At 53.1% G+C, this 26,615-nt stretch overlaps 1 protein-coding gene across 2 annotated transcripts in view; it reads right to left on the reverse strand.

Annotated features, from left to right (window-relative positions):
* Positions 1-26,615, reverse strand: part of TEX2 (testis expressed 2) — a 104,191-nt gene that overhangs the window by 3,677 nt on the left and 73,899 nt on the right. Inside the window, exons 5-10 of one of the 2 annotated variants that reach the window (XM_056126978.1) lie at positions 25,647-25,894; positions 21,583-21,729; positions 17,797-17,896; positions 8,609-8,741; positions 3,856-3,975; positions 1,793-2,002 (exon numbers count right to left, since the gene is read on the reverse strand). In XM_056126978.1, the coding sequence (XP_055982953.1) occupies positions 1,793-2,002; positions 3,856-3,975; positions 8,609-8,741; positions 17,797-17,896; positions 21,583-21,729; positions 25,647-25,894 (958 nt within the window). Of the gene's footprint in view, positions 1-1,792; positions 2,003-3,855; positions 3,982-8,608; positions 8,742-17,796; positions 17,897-21,582; positions 21,730-25,646; positions 25,895-26,615 lie in introns of both variants that reach the window. The other variant, XM_056126977.1, reaches the window with a different exon arrangement.

Below are 26,615 nucleotides of genomic sequence, written 5' to 3' on the forward strand. Positions count from 1 at the left end.
ATGCTGGGAATTGAATCCAGGTTGGCTGCGTGCAAGGCAAATGCCCTACCTGCTGTGCTATTGCTCCAGCCCAGCTATTTTATTTTTTAATTTTAATATTTTCCCTTGTTTTTGGAACACACCCAGTGATGCTCAGGGATCAGTCCCGGCAATGCCTGGGGGACCATGTGGGGGGGGTCAGGGATCGGACGCAGGTCACCTGCATGTAAGGTGAGTGCTCTACCCGCCATATTAGTGCTCCAGGCCCCGTGAACCAGTATTTTAAAAAGACAATGAAAATGTCCAAGGCCTGGAAGGTGCTTCTCCGTGGCCAAAAGCTGCTTGCTTGACTAGAAACTTTGAGCCAAGGTGACCCTGGCAAGCCAGGTGCCCTCCAGGGAGGGAAAAGAGTGAAAGTGCTGGAAAGGTTTGGAAACACTTCCAGGATCAATGCCTACCTTTGTGTATCCGTAACAAAGAGCAGCACTTGAGAAGGCTACTGAGTGATACTATTTTACATAAAATTCTAGATAAAATTCTACTTTTCTCTCCTTATAAGTAGCACTGTCCTCCGTTGTTCATCGATTTGCTCGAGCGGGCCCAGTAACATCTCCATTGTGAGACTTGTTGTTACTGTATTTGGCATATCAAATATGTCAAAGGGGGCTTGCCAGGCTTTGCTGTGTGGGCGAAATACTCTTTGTAGCTTGCTGGGGCTCTCCGGAAGGGCGGAGGAATCGAACTCTTGGAAGCAAGAGGAAGAACTCTAACAACTCATAATGACTGAAAAAAATCCTTAAGTTAGCTAAGAAGTCTAAGGGAAGGGATTAAAATGAAAAGGTGAAAATCTAAAGAGACAGTCTTTACTGGGAAAATCCACTATCACCATCAAATAATGGTTAGTCAATTCAGAAATCCTCTTCTGATCATCTCCACAAGTCTGTCCCTGGGGCCCAGATGGGCATGAGGGTTCAGCTGTGACAGAATCGAGTTATCTTTCCTGTGCATGCCGCTGGGGTCAGATCTAGTCCTGTGCACACTAAAGCAAATTCGCAGGACTTGGGTGGCATTTTAGAACTGAGGTCCACAAGGGCCAGAGAGATAGTACAGCAGATAGGGCTCCTGCCTTGCACGTGGCCGATCCGAGCTGGAGCCAAAGTATCCCTGGCGGTTTCCAGAGCCCAGATTCCATCAGAAGTGATCCTTGAACTTCACAAAAATGAGATTCACAAAGAGCAATTTTCTTCTGTTAGACCCGTGAATAATTTAGCTCAGGGGTCCCCAGTCCTGGCTTGAACAGAGCCCAGGTGACTGACAGATACAGGGGTATGAAAACTACTGGCTCAATCAGTGACCACACTCACACAGCACAGGTTCCTGGACCTGATCCCGGGATGGCCTCTTCCATGGATCCCACCTGGGGGCAACCATCACACTTCCCCCAGACATTCAGGACTGACTTGGGAGTGCGGTCTGCCCGAGTCAGGCAGAGCAAGAGATGTCCAGGCAGCTGTTCTGGCTGGAAAGGGCTGCTTTAAAGAAGAAAGACCAACAAAAGCTCATCCCTGAAATGCTGACCTTCCAAACTTCCTGTTTCACCAGAGCTTTTCCTAGTGTGAGAAGATCTGAATCTTTACATGTAAAGGAGCCATTCACAGAACAAAGAAGAACTGAATTCAACATGAAGGTAAGGTTCTGTGAAAAGTATTTGGAAATGCTTCTCTGCAGAAGGGACTGGCCCCGATCCCAGGAGTCAGCGGGGCCGGGGCATTTGGGGTTGCCAAGGGGAGAGGCTGGGAAGAGGGCGACATACCAGATCCGGTCGGTGGGGGGAGGTGGGATGTTGACCGCAAGGGTTCCCCGACATTCCTGTACTTCAACGGTTAGCAGCAGGGGTGTGTTTGAGACTTCTTCAATCTTCTTTTTTATGAACTCTGTCTCTGTTGCTTTCTGGAAGTATTTTGATTTAGTAATTTTATCGACAAACCTCATAATCTTACTTGTTCGATGACCTCCAATATACCTTTAAGTGAGGGATACAAACAGGAATTAGTAGATGCTGCTCTTTTTATGACTGGAAGCCCTATGGCCCTCACTTGTTAAATGGGGCTCCTCACCCATGGTACCAGTGCCAGTCGGGATGGTGGAGGGAGTTGGGGGGGGTAAGGGCAGCTTAGGGCATCGCAGGCCACTACCCCTGTGAACACAATAAACTGAGATAAACTAGGTCCCCAGACACTGCCAGATGGCGCCAGATGTAGACCGCCCCCCCCAAAGGACTGAATACAAATCCAGGTGCTGCTGGAGCTAGTCCAGATGGGGACTAGCTGCTCTGGGGGACATGAGCACGGCCATCAAGGGCGTTCCTGTCAGTGCCGTCCTCACACCGACTCTGTGAAGGCCTTAGAACTTCTAAAGGAAAATGCCACTCATGCTGATGTGCATGTCAGCAGGCCAGGAATGTGGGTGTCTGATTTTGTCTGCTTTGGAAAACCCTCCACAGTTCCAAAGTCGTGTATGTGTGTTCTGGGAATAGTACTCCTTCCAGGTTAAAATTTTTTGACTCATCTACTTAAAAACATGATTTTTGGGGGAAGCCAGCCTGGCGGAACTGTGTGCTACAGGGATCTGGCCGGGCCTCCAACGTGCAAGGCTTCCAATAGAGTCCCAAGCAGGTAGGTTTTATTTCATTTACCTTGATGGAAGGGAATTACTATTACATCTTTGGGTTTGGGGGCCACACCTGGCAGTACTCAGAGCTGGATCTATGCTCAGCGACTACTCCTGGTGGTGTTGGGGTGGGGAGATGGGACACGACACCCTGTGTGGTTTGCAAGGCACATACTTTACCCCCTGTACTATCTACCCAGCTCAGCAGGTATATTTTAAATAACCAGCACAAAAATTTACTTATTTATGGGGGAGGGGGAACAGGGGGCAGTTTTGGGTCATAATTGTGATCAGGGCTTACTCCTGGCTATGTACTCAGGGATCACTCCTGGCAGGCTCAGGGGACCCTATGGGGTGCTGGGGATCGAACCTAGGTCAATTGAGTGCAAGGCAAGTGCCTATCTCTCCACCCGCACTTTAACTTACTTTTAATAAGGAACTTTTAATAAGGTATTTCCTGGAGCGATAGCACAGTGGGTAGGGCGTTCGCCTTACAAGCGGCCAACATGGCCGACCCGAGTTCGATTCCTCCGCCCCTCTCGGAGAGCCTGGCAAGCTACCGAGAGTATTCGATATGCCAGACACAGTAACAACAAAGTCTCCAATGGAGACGTTACTGGGCCCGCTCGAGCAAATCGACGATCAACGGGAGGGCCTTTACCTTTACCTAATAAGGAACAGGTCCTTAGAGTGAGGCTGCTTAAGCACTCTGGGTAACCTAGAGTTTGTGTGAAAGGCAAATCCACCCCCATGAAATCTGTGATGAACAAAGTGGTCCATGCTTTCAGAACTCACTCACCAAGTCTCCTGGATGTCTCAGTCCTTTAATTCCTTCATCACTGTTGCCATGCCTGGGGGCCCGCCCCGAAGGAGCTGAGGGTTGCACCTCTGTGGGTGTGGCTCAGGTCTCTGTGGGACTTGGCCTTGACCCTGTTACCACAGGCTCCCAAGGAGGGAGCTCGAAACTCCGGTGCTATTGGGGATGGGCCTGGGTGGGGCTCAGAGCAGGGAAAACAAGCTTGAAGGCACTGCAGGGCAGTCACGCTCCCTGTTGGGCACCAGGGGGCGCTGCGGTGCCGCCTGTGGGATGCAGCCCCCGGGGTGGGTCCTGGGGTATTCACACTAAAGTGATTAACTCAACTGGAAAGAAAATCTTGGAGGCAGAGGAGGGGGCGGCGAACACGGCCCGCAGCTCCATCCACTCACCCTTCCGCCCCGGGAAGAAGCGGTTTATCTCCAGTGCTGGGCTCCGGGGCATCATCTTCCTCTGAGGATCCGGCACTCGAGGATTCCTCATCGCTGTCGGCCAGACAGTAGGCCCTGGGCCTGCAACTGAAAGGACAGCGTCACCCGAGAGTGGGCACGTCCCCATCCTCACCGCCCTGCACCCCCAAGGCTGATGCCCGAGTGCTGGGACCTGCCTCGGGCTCCGCTCTGAGTCCCAGGGAGGACTCGCAGATGGGGGGGTCTGGAGAGCCCCTTTCTGCACATGCTTTGGTGGCAGGCGGTGGAGGGAGGCAGGACGCAGCAACCGTCAGCGGGTGCAACAGCCAGGTGGAGGATGAATGGCAGAATGATGGTGGCTGGGGGTAGGGGACGCTGACAAGGGCAACATGACCACCTCTCACCTAGGCTAGGGATGGAGACACTCAGATAAGCCCCAACTGTTTGTTTTCTATGCCCACACTTTCTGCCTTAGGCCAAGTGAGTTTGACTCAAAAGCCCTTCCTGGTGCAGGCCCAGCCTCAGCCCACTCCTGCCCCTGTTTCTGAAGGTCACAGACCCTGACCATGACCCTGATGGGCAAAGGTCATGGGTTTTGAGAACTGGGGGGCAGCACTGATCTCCAGGCCGTTGGGTGGTGAGGGGTACGCCAGCAACCCCACCAGGCTGGAGGGGCCATTTCCTGAGCCATGCAGGTGGCATCGCCAGCAGGGACGAGGGGCCTAGTGTTCCCCCCGCAAGGGGCACTGGGGGCTTCTTGGCCACGCTTCCATCACTATAGATGCCCCCTCCCTGTGGTGAACAAGGCTGGTGGGCTCTACCCGACCCTTACGCAGCAACCAACTATTCCTTGACGAGCTCAGGACGAGAACTGAGCCCTTTAATTCCTTCATCTGGACAGACACCAGAGCAGTGCTTCCTGGCAAAGGACACCCAAAGGACCCCGGCCAGGCCCAGCCCTGGAGGGCAGAGCCAGTCTCCGCCCTGAACCAGGAACTGGCTATAAGAGGACCTCCCCAGTGTCCTCCTGTAGGACACGCCAGTATCCCCCCAACCAAGCTGGCTCTAAAACATTAGCACCAGCCACTTTCCCATCAGGCTGGAGGGCAGCCTTCAAAGGGACTCTTCTCTGGGCCATGGGGACAGCCCCTAAGCCACTTCCCTCTTTCCATCTGTGGAACCTTCCTTGCTTGAATGATGGTGACCAGAGCCAAGGGTATCCCAAGAAAGTCTCAACTGAGTCCTTTTTCTTGTTGCTCTTTCTGGACTGGTACTCAGGGGCTATTCTCAGTGCTTGGGGGTCGCTCCTGTGAGTGCTCGGGACTGAACACGCACCTGGCAGTGCTGGGGGTCAAACTCTTGCTCCAGCATGCAAAGTCTGGGTTGGGGTCATTTCCCTGGGCCTTGATTGGGTCTGGGAACAAACCCAACGCCACCATCTCGGAGCCCATCTTACTCTCTCCCTGCACTCGGCCCTGTGCTGCAGGGAAGGGCCTGTCCTCGCATACACAGCACAGAGGCTGCTGTAGCCCCTGTCCCCTGCTCCAGCTCTGCACACAGTGAGACCCGCTGGGCCGCCAGCCCTCTGTTCCCTACCTCCACATGGCGTCTGGCCACCTCAGAACTGGGGATCAGACGCCCACAGCTGAGCACTGCAATGAGGGCTTGGGTTCCTGCATCTGTCCTTTGCAGACCAGGTCCGAGTGACTCTGGGACTTGGGTTAATTATTCAGCTAATGCTCCTGCACTAAAGCAGGTCAGACGACATGTGATCTTGAACACATGGCGCCTCGACTCTGCGTGCAGAGCTGTGTTCTGCAGCCCTGGTGCACGGACTAAATGTGTGACCAAATATTCGGTGAATGTTCAGTTATTTACTTCTGGTTTGGGGGTCACCCTTGTTTGTGCTCCTGGCTCTGTGCTCAGGGGCGACTCCCTGTGGTGCGGGGGTGTGTGGAGCTGAACCCGGGCTTCGGACATGCAAAGCAGTATTAGCTCAAGTCCTGTGGTTCTCCTCCCCAGCTCGACCTTCAGTTTTATGGCTGAACATGTACCTATGAGCTCAGCCCCTGATGGGATCAAGACATACTCCACACTGTCGCACAGAAAGTGCTGCAGAGCAGCCCTGGTTTCTGAACGCATGCCTCGGAACTGTAGTGAGCGCACCAGCTTTCCAAAGAGCGACCTTCAAAGGCTCGCTCGTTTGCCACCTCTGCTGAGACTTTCTGGGAACAGCTTCACGTCTGACACAGAAGAAAAAGTGATCCCCCGCTACTCAATCTCGGACTAAACATTTTGTTTCTTGGTTTCATAATGATCACTGCCTCTGGAATTTCTAGCATGTTCTCAAAGACCTGGTTCATCTGTAAAGGAAGATGGTGTTCTGCTACTCAGGACAGATGAAAAGACTATTTCAGACGCTGAATCTTAAAAAGTGGCTCCGAAAGGTGCTTTCAGTTAAGGAGACATATTGAGACCTGGGACTGGCCACGCTGAGCACCCCAGTGAGGGAGCTACTTCCAAGGGGATGGTACTCAGGAGAACATATCTGCTTTCTTTTACTGAAGAGAAATCAGTCCTAATATTTGCAGTGCCAGGCCAAGTCATGGCGTGGTGTAGAGGGAAGCCACCCAGACACGGCATACAAACGCCTCCCTAGAAGGGGTTGGGGAGTCTCTCGGGAGGAGCAGTCATTTACCTCTACAGGGGGGACTGAGAAGCAGCAGGGAGTCCCAGTGGTGGGGACCAGCAGTGTGTGAAGGGAGCCCTGGGAAGGAAGGGCCAGGGAAAAGCTGCCATCATGGGCTCATCCCCCTCGCTCCTCCCAGAGGGTCCCAGGAAGGGCCCTCCGTGAGGGTAGCTCCGGGCACCCTCTCCTCTTTCCACCCTGCTCTTCGACTCAGGGTGATGCCAAGTGCATTCCAGGGGCACTTCTGGGATTGGGGGAGGGGGCTCGGGGGCTCCAGAAACTGTAAGCCCCAAGGTACACGTGTACCTTTTCTGGGAGAAAGATTCGGAGCTTGCCAATCCCTAAAGGGATCTTTTATGCAAAAAAAGGTGAAGGATCCATTCTTTTTTTCTAGGTCCTTTCCTCCCACACGAAGCACTTAGCGGCTGTATTTTTCCTTGCTTTTAAAATTAAAGTTCAGTCACTTCCACATTGACATCCAGTTTAACATCCCCAAGGAAAAGGCAAAACACTTCATAGCAGTTCCTACAGGGGAAAAATGGCCCCTGAAAGCGTATTACAAAATCAATAAAATTCCACTCTGTTCCTGGAGCTGAGGAATTCTTCCAGCCTCTGCTCAGTCACAGTATCGAGTCCAGGAACACAGACTGCAGAGGGTGGGGGTAGGAGTCCTACTTGCTACCAAGATGCCCCTTTCCAAAGGTCCTTAAAACTGGCCAGCACTGGGTTGATCCCATAGTGCCCCTCGGACCCCAGGCCAGTCATGGCCCTGCTTTGCCCTCCTCTAAAGTAGAGGAGCTGGTTCTTGCCTGGGGAATCTCACTAGAGGACCCCTCGGGCCCCTGCAGTTCACACCGGGAAGCTGGGAAGCTGCTTGGCCAGGCACACCTCCTCGATGCCCTGTGCTCAAGCCTCACTGGGCTAAGGACTATGTCTTTGTGTCTGGGAACAAGATGGAAGAACAAGCGGTTCGGTGATGTCAATGGGACCAGCAAGACTCAGCAGTCACAGGGTATGGAATGCCACATGGAGAGTTGATGACCACTCACCAGCAAGGACAATCCACACAGGGCCGAGTCCAAACACATTTTAACAAAGGGCAGAAAAACGGAAGGAAAACAGCACAGAGAGAGGTTAGATTGCATACAGATGGTCAAAGTTTCCAATAATTAAAAGAGGGTCACTTCATTAAGCAACCTGTGCAAATAAAAATCATTTACGAAAAGCACAGTCTCAAGGGTGTGACGCATCCCCCACCCTGCACCTTCCCCACATGGAGTGGAGGCATTATCAGGATAGCTCCAAGGTGTCTACTTAGCCTGAGAAGGTGGCTTCTGGGGCCTTCTCTTGCCATCAGGCTGTCAGTTCATGCCAACGGGCTACAGATGTGAGAAACACAACCCAACCAGCATTTGTAGCTTGTACGATCAACCCGATTTTAATGGGTAGTCAGAAGCTGCTATTTTCCAGCTGACTCATTCTCAGCGTTTTAGGCCAAAAGAGCAAGTGTCATCAACCAGTTTGCAAATCTGGAAGATCTACCAACTCCAACAAACTCTGGGCAGCAGATGCAGCCTTTTCTCCGAAGAGAGGAGTTTACTAAGCAAATCGATGTGGTAGCATTTGGGGAGAAGACTTCAGGAATACCCTTGGCCTCCCAAATCAGCTGTCTAATTATAAATAATTCTGAGTCTGCGATGAAAGCAGATAGTCCCCCTGGGGACCTTGGCCTGCCCCACAGTGCAAGGAGGAGGAGGGGGACCTTTTCTAGAGCTGTTTACTGAGCATCGAGCCTGCCCGCCTGGTCTGAGCTGCAAAGTGTAATCAATACTGTGCGCTTTGCAGGCAGCTTGGAGGCTCTGAGCAGAGGGGTGACTCCCGGTCTCTGAGAGATGAAACTTGGGTCCCATTGCCCGTATCCGGAAGCATGTCACATGGACACCTGGTGTACATCTGGGGCCAGGACAGCGCAAACCTGCTTCCCAAAGGCAGGAGGGAGAGGTCGGTTCCCCAGGGTGGGAAGAGTAAATTCATATAGCCCCTTACCCTTCTTTGCCAATTTCTCCAACCTTCAGGACTTCAACAAGAGGCTCTTTACCTAGTTTGGTCAAATTCATTTTGGTCTCGAGAGTCATCAGAAAGGACCCATTGTAGGACATTTCCAAATCGATCCAGAGTCCTGGAGAAATGGTGACAAAAACAGAAGGTTGTTTTTCCTCCCAGAAAAACACAACTATATGACAGGATAAAAGTCTATATTTATAAGTGTCTACCTAAGTAGGCATCCCCCAGGGAAGTCTACGAATACACGTCTATACACGAGAGAGTGAGAGTAGCTACAGGCGGCAGTTCAAGCTGTGGCAAATTGTCAGCATTTCAAAATACCTTAAGATGGTGGCAGGGAGCTGGTGCTCAGCTCAAGGGCGCGAGGTCCACCCTGGGGCCTCTCAGCCAGCAGGGGAACCCACGTGTGGCTGTTCTCTAAAGATGCATAAGATCCCCTCTTGGTAGAGATTCTTCCTGGGGTTGGGGGAGACCAAAGCATGGTCCAGCACAAAAAAGTGGTTTGGACTTAGTTTGGTAAGATAAGGACAGTGAATCTTCTAAACTGTTTCTCACTGGAAACTGTCTAGTAAGAGAGACAAAGAAGTTACCACCTGGTCCCAGAGAGTCAGGAAGCCTTTGTACATGAGTTCAAAAACATGTTCCTTAGGAAAAGATGGAGTCATCAAGATCTAATTGAAGAGGCTTTTAGCAAAACAGACTTTCACAGGCAAGGCCAAGCACAGAGGTGTTAGGGCCTGACAGATGGAAATGCAAAGGGACCCACTTTCAGCCTCTGAATGAAGTGCCGAGGGTTCCCAGGGAGGGCAGGTTCTGGGCTGCTGACTGACTCGGACAGTCAGAAGCGCGATCCTTCGAGTGGGTTTTTAAATGTTAATAAACTCGTGCAGATCCTCCTGAGATAAATGCCAACACCTACAAGTAAGCAGGAAATTAATCTAAAACTGCTGTTCCACACAGCAGTATTTGTGAGCAATTACAGTAACTAACTCAGCCCCCATTTGGCTACCATCAGATAAAAGCTCTGCTTAATCCCCAGAAGCGTGAATCGGTGTGATTCCCCACTGAAAGCAGGACACTTTCCGTTTTGCTTTCAACGCTTTCTCTCGATCATGATGGAAGGGGATTCTTTTCTATGAATGACCTGCTTTAATGAAGGAACACAAGACTCGGTCACTTACAAAATGGTTTTATATCTTGCTTACGATGAGCAGTTAAAAACCATTACGAGCTTGCTCTTCAATGGTAGGCTTACTGGAAATAAAGGGCACATCTGCTTTGGTAAAGACATTTAGTCATTAATCACTTCTGGGAGAGAGAAGATTAGGTCAAGAGGCTAGATATTAATAGAACTTAAACTCCATACAAATAGAACACCGATAAAGGTTATTTATTGTTTGTTATCTATCTCCAGCTTTGAGACTCAACAACACACTCAACTTAGTTGCAATGTAAATTTAGAAACAGACATTTCTTCTAAAAGGTCATAGTTAGGGTCCAAGAAAGACGAACAGTAGAAGGCTGTCACCCTAAGGGTGCCTGAACTGCAGTCCCTGTAAGTGGAAGCTCGGGGCTGGGGGTTTATTTACTTATTTTTATATTTTTTGCTTTTTGGGTCATGTGGGGTGATGCATAGGTGTTACTCCTGGCTCATGCACTTAAGAATTACTTCTGGTGGTGCTCAGGGGACTATATGGGATGCTGGAAATTGAACCCAGGTCGGCTGCCCTACCCTCTGTGCTACTGCTCCAGCCCCAGTGCTGGAGTTTTAATGCTGGCCCACGCACCCATCAGGCTGCCTGTCTCTTAATGCTGTGGGGCCCCAAGCCCCAACCAGGTAAGGAAAGGCCGGGAGCCCAGCCCTGTGGAGGGGGGCTTGAGCTACACTGGTCATTTCTCCACTTCCCTGGACTGGCCTCCTCCTAGGCACTGCTTACTGCTTCCTTGAGGTGGCTTTGGGTTCTGGTGCTGAGACAGCTGGCCTGCCCACTTGCTGACTTCCGTTCTCCTCACTGTCTCTTTGTGAGAAGTGGACAGAGGACAAGTCATCACCCAGGGACTGGATCAGGCTTTTATATACTGTGTCTATAATGGCTACTGTATATCATAGAGCCCCTTGAGACCTTCATGCCTTGCTCAGCCCTGGATGTCAGTGGAAAATAAGAAGAGTCAGCAAGGGTTTGAGAATTTAAAAACAAGAAACAGAAAAACCGAACTTCCCTCCCCCACATGTTGCTCTCCTGTTGCTGCTGGGATGACGGGGATTGCATCAACAACTGGCTGTGGTGCTGCCCCTAACCTGGAAAGGGGACCCAGCTTGCCAAGTGGGCAGCATGAGGCAGCACACTTGAGGCATTTTTGGGATCCAATCTTGGTACCCTGGCTTGAGAGTTTTTAAAAACAGATATAAACTGTAAATATGCCAACAAATTAAAATGATGTGGAGAGAGAGAGAGAGAGAGAGAGAGAGAGAGAGAGAGAGAGAGAGAGAGAGAGAATGAGAGAATGGAGACTATTTTAGCATCAGGTGCAAAGAGAAACCTGCTTCCATGCGGATGAGTCAGCAGGCCAGTGTCCCGAGAGCTTCAGAGAATACAGCCTGCACAACCTTCTTATGTAAGGGGGAATGGGAGGCGGCCACTGAGGTGGAGTGAGGGACTGAATGCCATGGGGAAGGTGTTCTCCCACTAGAGGAGCCTGAGCATCGATGTGAAGAGGAACTGGTCCATGAGAGACCTCTTACTCTTGACAAAACTTAAGACCTCACTGACTGAGGGTGTTTCACTAAAAGCACTGCTTGGGGCCGGGGCTGCGGTGCAGTGGCAGAGCTCCTGCCTTGCAGGTGTGAGATCCCAGTTCGATCCGTGGCACCATATACACAAAATACTAAACTGAAATAAAAGGCCCCTTTAACCATCTGCTCAAGGAGAAACCACCAGAGCTGGAGAGCAGGAGTGAGGCAGGCAGGAAGGCAATCGTAGGAGAGTCTCCATGGAGGACATAAGCACAATCAAATGCTCCCTTCCTGGGTAGGGGTCACTGGAACCAACGCTGTGCCCTGGGGACTTACCCCCCCCCCCCCAGCTAGTTCTGGAAGGTTCTGGAAGATGGGGCACCCAAGACAAGGAGCAGGATCTGGGTCCTCACAGGCAGAGCCAAAGGCAGGGAGTAGTGGCCTCAGCTTATAACCCCATCATGAGTCAGCTCCCCCCGACCTCCTGACCTCCAAATAACATACATGGCAGGGTAGGGCTTCCACGCATGGTTGGGGTGGGTGGAGGACAGTTAGTTGCTAACAAGGTCTCCACACGGGGTGGGATGGTGGTCCCCATGCTGTGGAGAGGAAGCCACGGTGAAGGACGCTGCACCTGCTGCCCGCCGCGTTCCAGGAAAACCAGCCCTTCTTCCTACAAAACTGGAAACATCACGGCCAACAGTGTGGCAGACTCAAGGCCGTGTGAGGAGCCTGAACATCTGTGGGTCTGCTTTGCAGCATTCAGGGGGGCAGGAGGCAGCTCTCAGAGCTGAGGAAAGCCCTGCCCCTGAAGAAGGTGATGCATCGGCAAGAGCAAAGGTGGACTGACCGCCCTGTCCTGGCGAGTGGGGCAGAGACCCGCAGGTGGCGGCTCAGCCATGTCCCTGCATTCTCTGTAACAGGCCCCTGGTCTCAGACACAGCCCTGCAGGGCCATGCAGGTACTGTCATTTCACTGTCTTGTTCCAGGTCCGAGAATCCAAAGTGCCTCTGGATTGCAGGAACGGGACACAGGACGGCTGTGCCCATCAGGAGTGCAGGGCACCAAAGTCCCGAGTCCTGGTGTGAGCTGCGTCTTACCTGTCCCTCTATCCCTTTACCTCTAACTATTAATGGGTGAGTTTCACTCTCACAGTTCACACTCAGCATCCCAAGAACATAATTTCTGATAATGGAACACTGAGCCACAGGTTAAGGGGAACAAGACATGTGGGGAATCTGGCTCTGCGGAACATATGGGCAACTGCTTTGCTCCTGGCAAGTGCACAGCTGCTGACTGCTCTCGCAGACACCGAGGAAACTGCAGTCTTTTGTGCTGATCTCTTAGGACAGGCGAAATGAGCTCTACTGCATTGTTGTCTGACACAGACACCAGTCTAATTCCCCTCTCTTTCATCCCAATTTTCATCCCACACGGATGTCTTGTCTCTGTGACGCTCCCTGCGGGAGAGTGTTGTGTGGTACTCCTGTTAGCAGCCAACCTTGTGGTTGCCACCATAGGCAGCAGCCTTCTGAAAGCCTGCCATGGGTGAGCAGTGACTGAGGCTGGCAAGGCCACTCCAGTGCCACACCAGGCACCAGAGGTCAAGGTCTGAAGGGGGTATGGTGGACGGTCAGGGCTACCAGACACGTCTAAGAGCATCTCAGACAGACAAGGCTCCAGTCCCGTGAAATGGGGTAATGCAGCCACAGAGCCCAACCTACCGCTGAAAGATGGGCAGTTCCTGGGGCTCCCTTGAGCTCCCTCTCAATATGGGCCGCCCAGGGTCCTCTGGGCTCTGCGTCCCGAAGCCTCAGAAGCTGAATGGGACTCTGTGGGATCACGGTCCCGCTTCTGCCTCATCATGACCCTGACAACATGCCCACAGGACAAGATGTGGGAGATGACAGGTTGGCCAGAAGAACTGGTTCCCTAACCACGCTACTGCAGGAAACTGTCACTGACAGACATGTGTTAGAGCAGCCAACACGGAAGGGCCATGAGTGCTCCTAGAGCCTTCCCCTGAGCCACAGACCTGGGAGCTGTGAGTACCATCGGCACCACGTGGATATGGAGAGCCATGGGGTCATGGGGTATTACCACGGCTTTGGAGAAGAACTGGTGCCTACAGTGAATCTCTGACATCATTAGATACCACGAATGGGGCCCAAGACCTGTTCCCCACAGGCCCCGCTGTGGCAACCAGCGATGGGCTCCCACAGAGCCCCACATGGGTGCTCAAGCCCGCTGAAGGCACATCTTGGCTGCTCTTGCCTTCTCTCAGGGCTGGAGAGTGGCCTTCACACTCGGAATGGATTTTCATCCATAAGAGGAAAAAGGTAAGAACATATCAAAGATGTCTCCAAACAGTGACACCGCTGTTTCTGAACAGTGGGTCGATAGGCCAGGCTTTCCTTCCTGAATATCCACCTTTCTCCATCTGAAGAACACGCTGAGTGGATGCAAGAGCAAACCCTGCCCTAACAGGGTTGGAACCACTGGTAGCAAGTGAGTAAGTACAGGGGTTCAAGGTTGGCACACAGACGGTCCTGGCTCGGTTCCAGCACTGCAGGGCCCCCCCCAACACTGCCAGGAGCGACCTGAGGGCACAGGGCCAGGAGCAGCTCCTAAGCACTGCTGGGTAGAGTGTCCTCCCCGCCCCCAGTGAGTAAAACATGGGAGCAGCTGAGAGGTGTGGCTGCACCCCAGAGGACTGCCCGGAACAGAGCTGGGAGGGCGAGGGTGATGAAGGGTGGCAGTGATGGGATGGGGGGCCCTACAGCCCCTGGCAAGGACATGTGCAGAGGTGATGAGAGCAGTTTCAGGGGACACATCCTCTCCTGACCCCTAGCGCTGGCCCTTCCCCTCTCCTGACATGTGGGCCTGGGAATAGGGTGCAGGCAGGCAGCCCCTGCACGCTCCCTGCAGAGAAAGGGGGTTTTGCTCTTAGTGGGGGCATAGCTGAGGGCTGAGCAGCTTTTCTCTGTGTTTATCTGGTAGGGCTCCAGGCTACATGCTAAGGGCCAGATCAGTAGGCTGTGAGCACCCATGCTGAGCCCTGCAGGAGCAATTCCAACCGCCCCTTCAAATGAAGCTCACCGTTTAATACCCTCAGTTCTCTCCTCCCAGGGGCCCCACTGGAGAGAAGACAGGGTCAGGGGAAGGAGTGGCCACCTAGCTCTGAAGCTGCCACTCGGGTCAGGCATGGGCCTGGCGGGCACAGTGACCCTAGTTCGTTCTTTGTGTGTGTGTGTGTGTGTGTGTGTGTGTGTGTGTGTGTGTGTGTGTGTGCTACGCCTGGTGAAGCTAAGAGGTTACTCCTGGCTGTGCGCTCAGGAATCACTCCTGGTGGTATCTGGAGGACCATATGGGGTGCCGGGAATCGAACCTGGGTCAGCCATGTGCCAGGCCAACACCCTGCCTGCTGTACTGTACCCAGGGACCCCAGTCCTATCCCTGGCATCACACAGTCTCTGCATATGGCTAAAATGGCCCCCTGCTCCCCTGGCCTCTGCTTGGGAAGTGAGAGGGTCCTGTGGGAGGTGCCTCTCTCAGAGTGCAAGGCCTCACTGCACTTGCCTCTGCAAGGCAGCCCTGGTTTGTCCACATGAAGGGTTTCCCTCAGAGCAACAGAACCCGGGACCCACCTCCCCCATCTCCACGTCTGCTCCACCATCACGTGCACCTTTTGCAGACTCGGGCGAACCTAATTCAATCAAACGTTTAGAACCCACAGACATGGTCTTTAGTCTTCCTTTCTTTAGTGCCATTTTCTGCCCTGTTACATAAGCAGAGAGCGCTTCACAGCGTGCTCTGAGAGGAGTTAAGTAAGCCCCCACAGGATTAAAAACAGGCCACAGCTTTGATCTAGGGAGTGAAATGTCTGGCTGCAGCTGCCGCGGAGACCAGGACAGACTCAGGCATCAGTCTGTGGCTTTCCCTCACAGCCTGCCCAGAGCTGCCGGCGGGGCTGCAGGGTTCAAAGGCACAGACCCTGCTGGGGGGCTGCTCCCCTCACCGGAGACTCTGACTGACTCCAGAGGACACAGCTGAGAGAGAGGCTGCAGGGGCAGCCGGAAACACCACACACACCCACCTTAGTTACTCTCTCAGCTCCACGCTCAGGAGGTTTGTGTTCCCTGATCAGATACGGGCTGGTTACAGGTCAATTCCTAAAGAGGCAGAGAGCAAAGCGTAATCCAGAGCCCACTGGGGGCCTGAAATGTTGGAGGCGGAGGCTGGGGTGTCAGGGAGATCTCAGCTCTTGAAACACAGATAACCCATCTTTTAAAAATGTCACGTGGATATCATGTGAAGTAAGTCAGAGGGAGAAGTAACAAGTGATCTTACTCAGCCTGTGGAATATGGAGACGAAACAAGGGACTAGACAATACCCAACAATGACATACCTCAACCTTGGATTACAAAACTGACTAGCAAACAGTGGGGGAAAGCTGGGGCGGTGGAGTGAAGATCAGACCAGAGGTGACATAAGGACAGTGATGGAGTGGGGGCTGGAAGGACAGTGTAGTGGGTAGGATGCTTGCATTGCCTGCGGCCAGCCTGCGTTCAATCTGCAAAATCCCATATGGTCCCCTGAGCTGCCAAGAGTAATCCATGAGCTCAGAGCTAGTAGTCAGTCCTGAGCCCCACTGGATGTGGCCCCAGAATAAAAACAAGAATCAGAAAACTACGATGGTGGAGGGTTGTGGGCACTTTGGTAGAGGTGGGGGTGGGGGGGTGGGCTGCACTAGCTTTGTAAATCAACACTAGAAACAACTGTAACCATATCTCTAAAACTATGATGATTTAAATTGGTGGTGGTGGGGGGCGGTTGGGCCACACTGGACAGTGCCCAGGGATCACTCCTGGCAGTGCAGGGGAGCCATCTGGGGTGCCAGGGATCGAACGGGAGTAGACCCCATGCAACACAAGCTCCTACCCGCTGTACCGATGCTCCAGCCCTGCCAATAAAAAAAAACTATTTTTAAGAATTTCACATCCTATTAAAATACTCAGATTATATAAAAAATAATTTCTAGTTTTACTCTTGGAGTTTTACCCCAAAACTCAGCGAACCCACTGGCTCTCAGGCTTTCTGCAGTTAGTAAATGGCCACAGGTGATCTCACTTCTGGATCTGCAATTAAAACTCTGGTCCACCTTTGTCTGAAACCAACATGCTGCTAAAAACATGGAGAAAAGGGCTCACTGTCAGTTGAAATACTGCTAGACACTTTGACAGTGTTGATTGTATTGAGAGGAAAACAACTCTTTGTATTTATATCAAATGGAGACAACACAAAGTGATTTCAGTAAATATGATTCAAAAGCCATCTGATACAGACACACGGAGACAAAAGGAGATGTTCTCATCTCTCGCTTTCACAAAGCACTGACTCAAAACACATCGCAGCCTCCTGAAGGGCTGTGATTATTTCCTCTGCTCCCAGCTCCCAGAGCCTTGGGGGGGGACCTGGTGCCTGGCGGGAGAAGTGGAAGAGGCTTATCTGCAGAGAAGCAGCCGGGCATGTGCACAGCAGGACGGCATCTGCCTGCCCGCGTGGCCGCTGACCGCTCGTTCCTCCTGCTGACTTGCTTCAGGGCCACAGCAGGTGGTGCTCAAAGCTACTCCTGACTCTGTGCTCGGGGATCACTCCTGGCAGGGCTCGGGGGACCAGACAGGGTGCTGGGAGTCGAGCCCAGGTGGGCTGAGTGCAAGGCGAGCACCCTACCCGCTGTGCTATCTTGCAGTCCCTCACTCTGCCCTTGCTTTAAGCTCCCGTGTTTTAAATTCTCCATCAAAGTTCTTTTAAGACCATGTGCCACAAAATAACACATGAATCTGTTCTGTGATAATTGTATTTAAGATCTCACACAATTTAATTAACTCCTGCTCTTACAAGAGTAGGTATAAATACTGGGTCAGCATCAAGTCTTAAGAATCAAATTTGGGAACTTTCCTTCAGCAACTGTTTCTCAGCCAGGGCCCCGACACTGTAGGCCGTTTTTCACTTACTCAGTGGCTCCTAAGGGTGGTGAGGAACATAAAGATGCAAAGCACAGGGGGTGGGGGAGAGCCAGGAGAGGGGATCCTGGGGAGAGCACAGGGTGGGAGCAGAGACCCCCGACAGGGAGGAGAGTCTCTAGAGCAGGGGCTGGCCTCTAACCTGCACCCAAACCCAGGCCCCACCAATGGGCATGTGGGTACCGTGAGCTGGAGATGACCCAGCCCCGGGGGTCTGGGAAACGCCGAGGACAGGAGGGCAAGCCCAGATGCAGTCCTGTCAGTGGAAGAAGGTAACTGCTGAGAACATGGCACATAACCTGACCCACCTTCCTTCCCAGTCCAAAGCCCCGGGGCCCAGTCTGCATCGGGGAGCCGTGCGGAGCTCCTCCGGGCCGCCAGGTCCTTGTTCGAATCAGCTAAGAATTACCTCGGTGATCCACGTAGGGCTTGAAGGCCTGTAGGATTTTTGGCACAGCTACTCCCATGTCAAGTTCTGTCAGTGTGAGCTCGTTCATAAAGTACGGAAGCTAGAGAGGAGAACAAAGGGGACGTCAGCACATCCTTCTGATGCTGCAGATCCTCCGAGGGAGGGACGCTCCGGGTCTGGGGACAGACAGGTTTACTGCACCAACATCTGTCAGACACCTACCACAGAGCGCAGAGCACAGCCTCAGGGGCGCGGGCGAGGCCTTGGGTCACAGAGGGAGAAGCACAGACAAGCAGACAAATAAACACAGCTTCTGAGTGCTCGTGCTGGAGGAAATGAGGTGAGGGGCGGGCGGTGGAAGCGTGGGCTCTGGGGTCCAGCAGGCTGGGTGAAGGCATCGGGCCTAGGTCTGCCTCTGCTGAGCACTGTGGGTCAGGAGTGCAGCACCCTGCAGGCCAACTGTGGGAGCTAAAACACCGCTACATTCCCGAGTGGCAAACTCACAACATGTGTTGAAGCCCTTGAAAACTGTCATGCCCCTTGGATCCCCCCCACTGTCGCTCCTGCTGTCCGCTCTCCCCTGATGCACAGTCCTGTGTCACCTGCGGGCATCTTCCTGGTCCGTAAACGTACTCCTACAAGGCTCAGCGATTCCCACGTTCCCCAGGGAAAAGGGATGAGCATGAACTCATCTGAACTCATCTGTGCAGTGTGGTGTTGGAAGGTTTCACTGGGGAGGCCTATGGCTCTAAGGATCAAACTCAGGGCCTTGCACATGCTCTACCTCTCGGACATCTCCCTAGCCCTTAAAATATGTCTTTTATTTCACACGACAAAACAAGTTCTTTGGTTTTTGGGCAACCCTGGTGCTGGGGGTTATGGAGCTCAGACCAGCTAAAGGGGTGACAGGGCAGCCAGGGTCCTGGAGGCACAGGTGCCCGCCCACCCGCCCTCAGAAATTCACAGGTTTTAGGACATCAGACATTAGGAGCAGGGGGGTGCCAGGGTGTGTGCAGCACACCTGGTGGTGCTGGGGGTGGTACTAGGGATTGAATCTGGAGTTCCTGCGAGCCAAACAAGTGCTCTTTAGTGCCCGCAGCAGTCTCTCCGGCTCCCACTCTTTAACACATCCACACCCGTGCCGGCACGTACCACCAGGGCTTACACTTGAGTGTAGGAACACAAATTGAAGTACTGGCATCAACATGTTAAAAAATTTTTTTAAAAACTATATATAATGTGTATATATATGTTATATATATATACACACATATATATGTTGCCATAATATAAACTTGGCAAATCCCTCTCTGCTCTCCTCCCCCAGAATTTTCTTATCTCATGAATATTTCCCAGTTCAATATAAAATCGTGGAAGATTTAGCTCAGCATTTCCATTAGTGCGAGATGGCATGCAGCCAGGCCTGGCTTTAGTGCCCGCCTCAGTTCTCTCTGTAGAGAAATTCACAGGTTTTAGGACTCGCATCAGACATTAGGAGCAGGGGGGTGCCAGGGTGTGTGCGGCACACCTGGTGGTGCTGGGGGTGGTACTAGGGATTGAATCTGGAGTTCCTGCGAGCCAAACAAGTGCTCTTGTCCTCCAAGCTCTCACCCCAGCCCCATCATCTCGGGCTTTTAAGCACCACTGGGATGTCATGGGAAAGCAGGGCAGAGGAGTGCTCTGACGTGCTTCTGCAGTGGTGGGTGCCCTATATGGCACCCCTTTTCCAAAGCACCCATGGCCCCCGAGCCTTGCCCTTGGTTAAGAATGTCCCCAGACCTGGGGTTTTCTTCAAAGGCGTTCTAGCTCTGTTGCTCCAACACCCAGTGTGTTCAGAGCAGGTGGTTTCTAGGGGAACGTGACATACACTGCACTGCATAAGTGCGGAGAGAGAGGCAGCAGCAACATCCGGTTCCTCCTGGGGAATGTCTCCACCCCTCAAATTTCGTGTCCACACAGACCCTGAAGGAGGGGGTGGGACTGACAAAGGCCCCAAAGGTAGGGGATCGACTGCCAGTGACCAGATGGGGATGAAGGGCCTGTCTGACCAACTCTAACTCCAGCTTCCCGCTAAGGAGTGCCCCATATGCCCCTCAGTACCCCCAGTGTTCAGCTTTCCGGTCACAGTCCAAGCCAGAGTCCGAATAGCAGGCCTAGAGCAGCTCCCTGCCCAGCTGGAGGATTCAGGGTCTCTCTTCTCCCTCCCCACAGGGCGGCCCTGACTCAGGGCTCCAGTAACCTTACTCCACCCACATCTGTAAACCCACTGGGGCATTCTTGGGCTGGCGGGTGCTGACTTTATAGGTTGTAATAATCACAGGAACTTTTGGGCTAAAGCCATAGTACAGCAGGTAGGGCATTTGCCTTGCATGTTACCAACCTAGGTTCAATCCCTGGCACCCCATATGGTCCCCTGAGCCCTGCCAGGAGTGATCTCTGAGGGCAGAGCCAGTAGTGAGTCCTGAGTACTATTGGGTGCGACCCAAAAGCAAAAAACTAGTAAAAGAATAGGGGCTGGAGTGATGTACAGTGGGTAAGGTGTTTGCTTTGCATGCATCAGCCCAGGTTCAATCCCTGACATCTCAGATGAGCACCACCAGGAGTAACCCTGAGCATGGCACAAAAAAATAATGACAGCAGCTTCTGTGACCCTAGTACCAAGAAGTTCTCTGTTTCCTAGCCTGGAGTCCCTGACTTCTCTGATGTCATGGGCAAAATTCTGTGCTACTGCACTTTTCTAGAGATGGGGCCCAGGGTTCTGCTTCTCTAAGGTATCAATTCCCTGGGAGACCCACTGGCGAGCACCCTGTCCCAAGGGTGTGGAACCAGAGTCTTCCCCTAGGCTGGACTCCCACAGCCAGAGCAGGCGGCACTCAGGGAGGCGTCCACGCAGTTTCAACCAGAAGGGACATCTGCCGCGTGCTGGGGATGGGCAGAGGGCCTGGCGAGCTGCTTTCTGGCAGACGGGGCGGCAAAGCTTCCCAGTCTGGTGACCACAGAGCAGCTCACCAGGCCGAGCGGGAAGGGCTCTGATCCCACATGCCCTTGTCTCATGGCCAATGTCACTGCTCACACAGGCTGTCGGATGAGAACTGCTCCTCTTATGCCAGGTGCTTCAGACTGTTTCCCTTGGTGGGCAATCCCACCCCACCCCAGGGGAGTACTGGTACTGTTGGGTATAAGCGGGAGCACGTTCTGTTTCTTCAGTGAAAGAAAAAAGATTTTCTGGAGCTCGAGTGATAGCACAGCAGGTAGGGCGTTTGCCTTGCACATGGCCAACCCGGGTTCGATTCCCAGCATCCCATATGGTCCTCTGAGCACCACCAGGAGTAATTCCTGAGTGCAGAGCCAGGAGTAACCCTTGTACATCACTGGGTGTGACCCCTCCCCCCAAAAGCAAAACAAACAAAAAAAAAAAAAAGAAAGAAAAGAGATTTTTAGGAATAAATGAAGTCTTCTTTTGTTTTTCCCCCCAAAAGGGGTGGTATGCCTAATAAGTTTGGTGCCTCTACTTTAAACTATTCTTTTTAATTTCTTTTCTGGCTTTTTGTGCCACATTGGGCTCTCCTCAGGGCTGACTTCTGGCTTGATGTACAGAGATCACTCCTGGCAGTGCTGGGGAACCAATCCAGGTCAGTCGTGTACCAGGCAAGTGCCCTACCCACTGTATTATCTCTCTGGTTCAAAACTATTCATTTTATTTTGCCCTCAGATAAAATATGGTACCAAACATTCAGAAATGAATAAATGTGGACAGTGAAAATCCTCAAATGTGGAAAACAATACCTTTATTTTGCTGAGTTTCATTTGGATCTTCTTAGACACCAGATCAGACCAGTACTTCTCTCCTAAGAAGTCCCAAAACATCCTTCCGAGCAAGGCGTTCACCCAGGCTTCCTGCTCTTCCTCCTCCAAGGGGGGTGCCTCTGGCAACTGGCAAAAGCAGAGGCACCAAAATTAGCTGGAAAGCAACTGAAACATGACAGGTGCTTATTTTCTGAAAGTTACTCATAGCGGCCACGTGGCTCTGTGTCTTTCCTGTAAAGTACAATAAATTACAAGTCCCCCAAGCCGAGTAGAGGAACAAAAGCCACCATCACAGATAGAAACTCCCATCCGTTTTCTTTCTTCCACTAAACCTCTGTGAATCAGCTAACATTCCATATAATTAGCTCAACCAAATTGCCCTGCCCCCAAATGAGTTTAGTATCAACATTCTGCACCCCGATTCCTCTACTATCCGTCCTCAGCTCTGGTGCCCTAGCTATGTGCTGTGCACCCTGCCCTCACCAGGCAGGCTGAGTATTCTGATGCCCAGGCACCACATGCCTCCACAAACCCTGCTGTCTCACACTGCGGCGAGGTGGAGGCCACACCCCAGTGTGAGCCCTGTGGAGTCGGGTGAGACCCCTCTGACTTCTCTCTAGTCGGAGCCCCATCAACTGCCCTGGTCACAGCTGGTCACACTGTGCACATAACTCCTGTCCTGGCCCACGGCTGAGCTGGGAGAGTCCAGCTAGCCTCCAATTTCCAGGTAACCATTCCAAGAGCTAGGCTGGACCCTGGCCTGGAGAGGACCAGGGTCGGAATAAAGCTACCGAGGCCTGGAACAGGGCTGGAGCAATAGTACAGTGGGGAAGGCACTTGCATTGCACAAGGCTGATCCTGCTTTGATCCCCAGAACCCATATGGTTCCCTGAGCCCTGTCAGGAGTGATTCCTGAACTTAGAGCAATAGCACAGCCGGTAGGGCGTTTGCCTTGCATGCGGCTGAACTGGGTTCGATTCCCAGCATCCCATATGGTCCCCTGAGCACCACCAGGGGTAATTCCTGAGTGCAGAGCCAGGAGTAATCCCTGTGCATCACCAGGTGTGACCCAAAAAAAACAAAAAACAAAAAACCGAACTGCAGGGTCCATCACGAAGTGCAGAGGAGAGGGGAGGGAAGGGGAGAAGAGAGGCGGGAAGGGGAGAAAAGGGGAGGAGAGGGGAGGAGAAGGGAAGGAAGGGAGGAGAGGGAAGGGGAGGGGGAAGAGAGGAGGGAAGGGGAAGGAAGAGAGGCAGGGAGGCGAGGGAAGGGGAGGGGGGGACAGGGGAAGGAAATGGAGGAGAGGGGAAAGGAAGGGAGAAGAGGGAAGAGGAGGAGAGGAGAGGGGAGGGGAGGGGAGGGGAGAGAGCCCTGAAAGTCACAGTTGGTGTGGGTAACATGTGGTCATCTTGTGATGTCACCCTGAGTAACACTGAGCCCACTCGTCCCCTAAGAATCCCTGTGAGGGCTGGAGCAGAGGCCCTGACTCAGTCCCCAGCACTTCATGGTCCCACAGTGCCACGGGCACTGCCCTGATGACACTCAAAATCACATCTCTGGAGCAGGGGAGATCCTTAAAAGAGGCAACACTTGGCTTTCCTCACTGGCATCTTACTGTGGCCCTGGGGGCAAGGAGAGCGCACTATGTCCCAGGCAGTCCCCGAGCTGGCTCTCGGATCACTACCGGCTCACAGGCAGTGGTGCCAAGACACTGAGACCCGATCTGGGTACAACTCACCCTTCCCCGGCCCTGCCGGCTTGGGCAGAGGCCCAAGTCCCGCCACTGTCAGTGTGCCCAGGCCAGTGATGTGGGCAGCCGAGACAGTGCCACGCCTGCCCGGTGGCCGGGAGTATCCCGCAGCCCCCAACTAAAAAAGTGTGACTGCTGGGCACCGTGTTCCAAGGGTGTGACCAGGGGAACTGGTGCTGAACTTGTGCAGGGGTGAGCTGGCTGCCTTGGCCCCCTGCTCCCATTCTCAGAGCTGCCCCTCCCCCCCCACCTCTCAGGTCTTTTCCCAATCTCATATAAGGGCAAGTTATTTGGGATTCCAGAGTCTTTGAAATCTTGCTATTTTTAGAATTTTTCCCTTAGGAATGTTGGCGAGTTTTATTTAAAAAAAAAATCTGAGCCTGGGGGCGAGGGTGGACTCGATCGTCAGCACCATGCCACCCATGTGCTTGCACACACGCACACATTTATTTAGAAAATGTGATCCTGGTTTAAACCCGATTCCATCAGCCAGTCCATCACATAAGACGTGGATTCCCACTGGGCTCTTTGGAGGTGGAATGTGGCTTCCTGTTAACCCTTCCCATGGCCACCAGGGACTGGATGGAAGTGCCAAGTCTGAGACCCGTGAGCACATAAATATGCCACCAACAGGAGTTTTGGAATAACTTTCTCCCTGTGGGCACAGTGGCCCCCTCTCTCGCCTTTCTGAGCTCGGTCTCTGAGACATGTCCGGTCATTGATGCAGACTTCTGAGCCACCCTCACTAGGTAAAGGCACGGCACAGCCTACGGAGCTTGACAGTTACAAAGAAGAGGTTAGGGCTGGGGAGATGCCCAATGGGCTGAGCACAGGCTCTGCAAACAGAAGCTGCAGTTCCCAGCCGGGGTACTGCAGTGACCCCAGGGCTCTGAACTGGGAGAAGCCTTGAGAACCTCTGGGTGTGACCCCAAACCAAATAAGCAAACAAAAAAAGAAAACCCAAAAGAATAGGTTAGGGCCAGGGAAACAGTACAGCGGGTAGGGTGTTTGCTTTGCATGTGACCAACCTAGATCTGATGCCTGGCATCCCATATGGTCTCCTGAGCCCACAAGGAGTGACCCCTGAGTGCACAGACAGGAGTAAGCCCCGAGCACCACCAGGTGTGGCCCAAAAAAAGTGAAAAAGGGAAAAAAAACGAAAAAGGGAAAAGAACAAGTTATTCTTTCTCTTCTCAAGTGGGTGAAAAGAAACCTTATTCACAGGAAACAGGTTCAGCACACAAGGGCCAAGGAACAAACAGTATTTCATAATTTATGTCCAAGCCAAAGGCTTGGATTTGGAAACACCTTTTAAAATAACTGACATGCAGCCAGCCTTTACTTTAAGTGCTCCTTTCTCTACTGGAGGCATCTCCCCAGACTCACTGTGAACAAAGAAAGAGCAAGGGCTGCATGGCAGCTAAACAGCTGGCTGGGTCCCGGCAGGCGCTGGGACGAGTTTCCTGCCTGCCCCAGGCTGAGGCTCAGTGCAGACTCTGGTGACAGTGGTGCTGAGGGGGAAGTGGGACCCTCTGCTCAGCCACACAGGGCAAAGGGGACTTTCTAAAAAAAAAAAAAAGCCTGGAGCGCCTGTGCCCAAGGCAGGGTGAGTCTCCCCTGAAGCTCTGAGGGTCTTTGGCATTCAACACGAAGCTCCCGGTAAGTGGGACAGTTCACGAGTGTTCTGGTGGACGGCTGGCCTTACTGTCACAGAGTCCTAGGTCCCTGAAGCACGTGCTCCCGCAGGCCAGGTGGACCGGGGGCACCAAACTGAGGCACTTTCTTCAAAGTATCCTCTTTCTAGAAAGGCCTCTCTGCCCCCACAATTCTGGCTCTCTGGTTTCCTTATTCTCACCAAATCCAAAGGAATGGGCTGGGGTGGGGGGTGGGGGGATGACTTCCTGTCCTTGCTCACTGTCCCTCCTGTGGGCCTCCTCTCAGCCCCCCTGAATCATTGCTGCTGGCTGCCCCTCCCTCCCAGGAAAGCACCTGGCCCCTCCAAAGCAACACAGCTCAGGTCTGTGTCAGAGATCAGCTCTCGAGAGGCCCTCCCTGGCCACCACCTAGCCCTTCCCATGCTTTGTGCTCCTCTTCCCTCTGTTCTGTCTCCAGCTGACACCGTCTCCTCGTCTCCTCGGCTGGAGCACAAGCTCCCTGTGGGTGGGCGGGCCCTCACCTGGCCTGTCCATCACTGGTCCCTAGCATAGGCCTCATGCACAGGAGGTGCCCTAAGTGGCCGGTGTGAAGAAGACAGGAGGGCAGAGACACTGCGGCCCGCGTGGTCTAGCTTTACCTTTTTCCCGGCCGTGGGGCTGCTCTCCGCACTCTGCACGGGGCTCCGCTGGGGGCTCCGGCTCTCCTGGGGGATGCACCTGGCCATGTACACGCTGTAGTCCAGAAGCATCTTTTGCCGCACGCTGCCCACCAGCTCCTTCTGCTTGGGCTGGGACATGATCTCCTCCACGCTGCCTTTGCTGCTGCTGCGGCTGTGGGTGAGGTGCCCCGAGGGGCTGCTGTGTCGGCTGTGGGAGGGCAAAACCCCTGCAAGGACAGGCTGCATGAGCACTGGGGAAGGACGAGGGACATGGCTGCAAAGCAATGGGCGCGCACAACTGCCTCGGTGGGGTGAGGCCAGGGGGCGGCTTGAGGCGACGACATGACTGAGAAAGCCCCCATCTCCGACAAGAGTGGATTTGGTCACAGTATCAGAAGAAACCTAACAGGAACCTCCCTCTTCCTCCAGATCTCTCAGGGCCAAGGACTAACACATCTCAAGGAGTGGTGGGCTTGCTCTTCAAGGTGGGGGCGGGGGGAGGATTGAGAGAGAGCATGCTGCTGGGCGAAGGAAAAATGCAAGGAAAGCTTCTAACTGGATTCTCAACATGCCAACTTGCACTCAACTAATCTTTCACCAAGTGAGTGTCCTGGGCCAACGCTGCCTCCAGGAGAAGAGTGAGACACGATCCTTGCCTTGACCTCTGGGCACCTGGGCAAACAACGGCACTCACTGTACTGAGTGCTGGAAGAGAGGCAGAAGGCGGGCCGGAGAGATAGCACAGCGGCTGGGTGTTTGCCTGGCATGTGGCTGACCTAGGTTCGATTCCCGGCATCCTGTATGGTCTCGGTATGGTCACTGGTGTTCCCCCTGCTGTCTTTTCCCTGGTTCTGGAGAGGGAGAGGGCTTGACACAGGTAAGGCTGAGCCTGGAGCATAGGGTGCTTGGGTCCCGGCCTTGGGCTTTAGAGAGTGAACAGGTCTAGGG

Source organism: Sorex fumeus, unplaced genomic scaffold (genome assembly GCF_029834395.1).
Source record: "Sorex fumeus unplaced genomic scaffold, SorFum_2.1 ptg000063l, whole genome shotgun sequence".
Lineage (NCBI taxonomy): Eukaryota > Metazoa > Chordata > Mammalia > Eulipotyphla > Soricidae > Sorex > Sorex fumeus.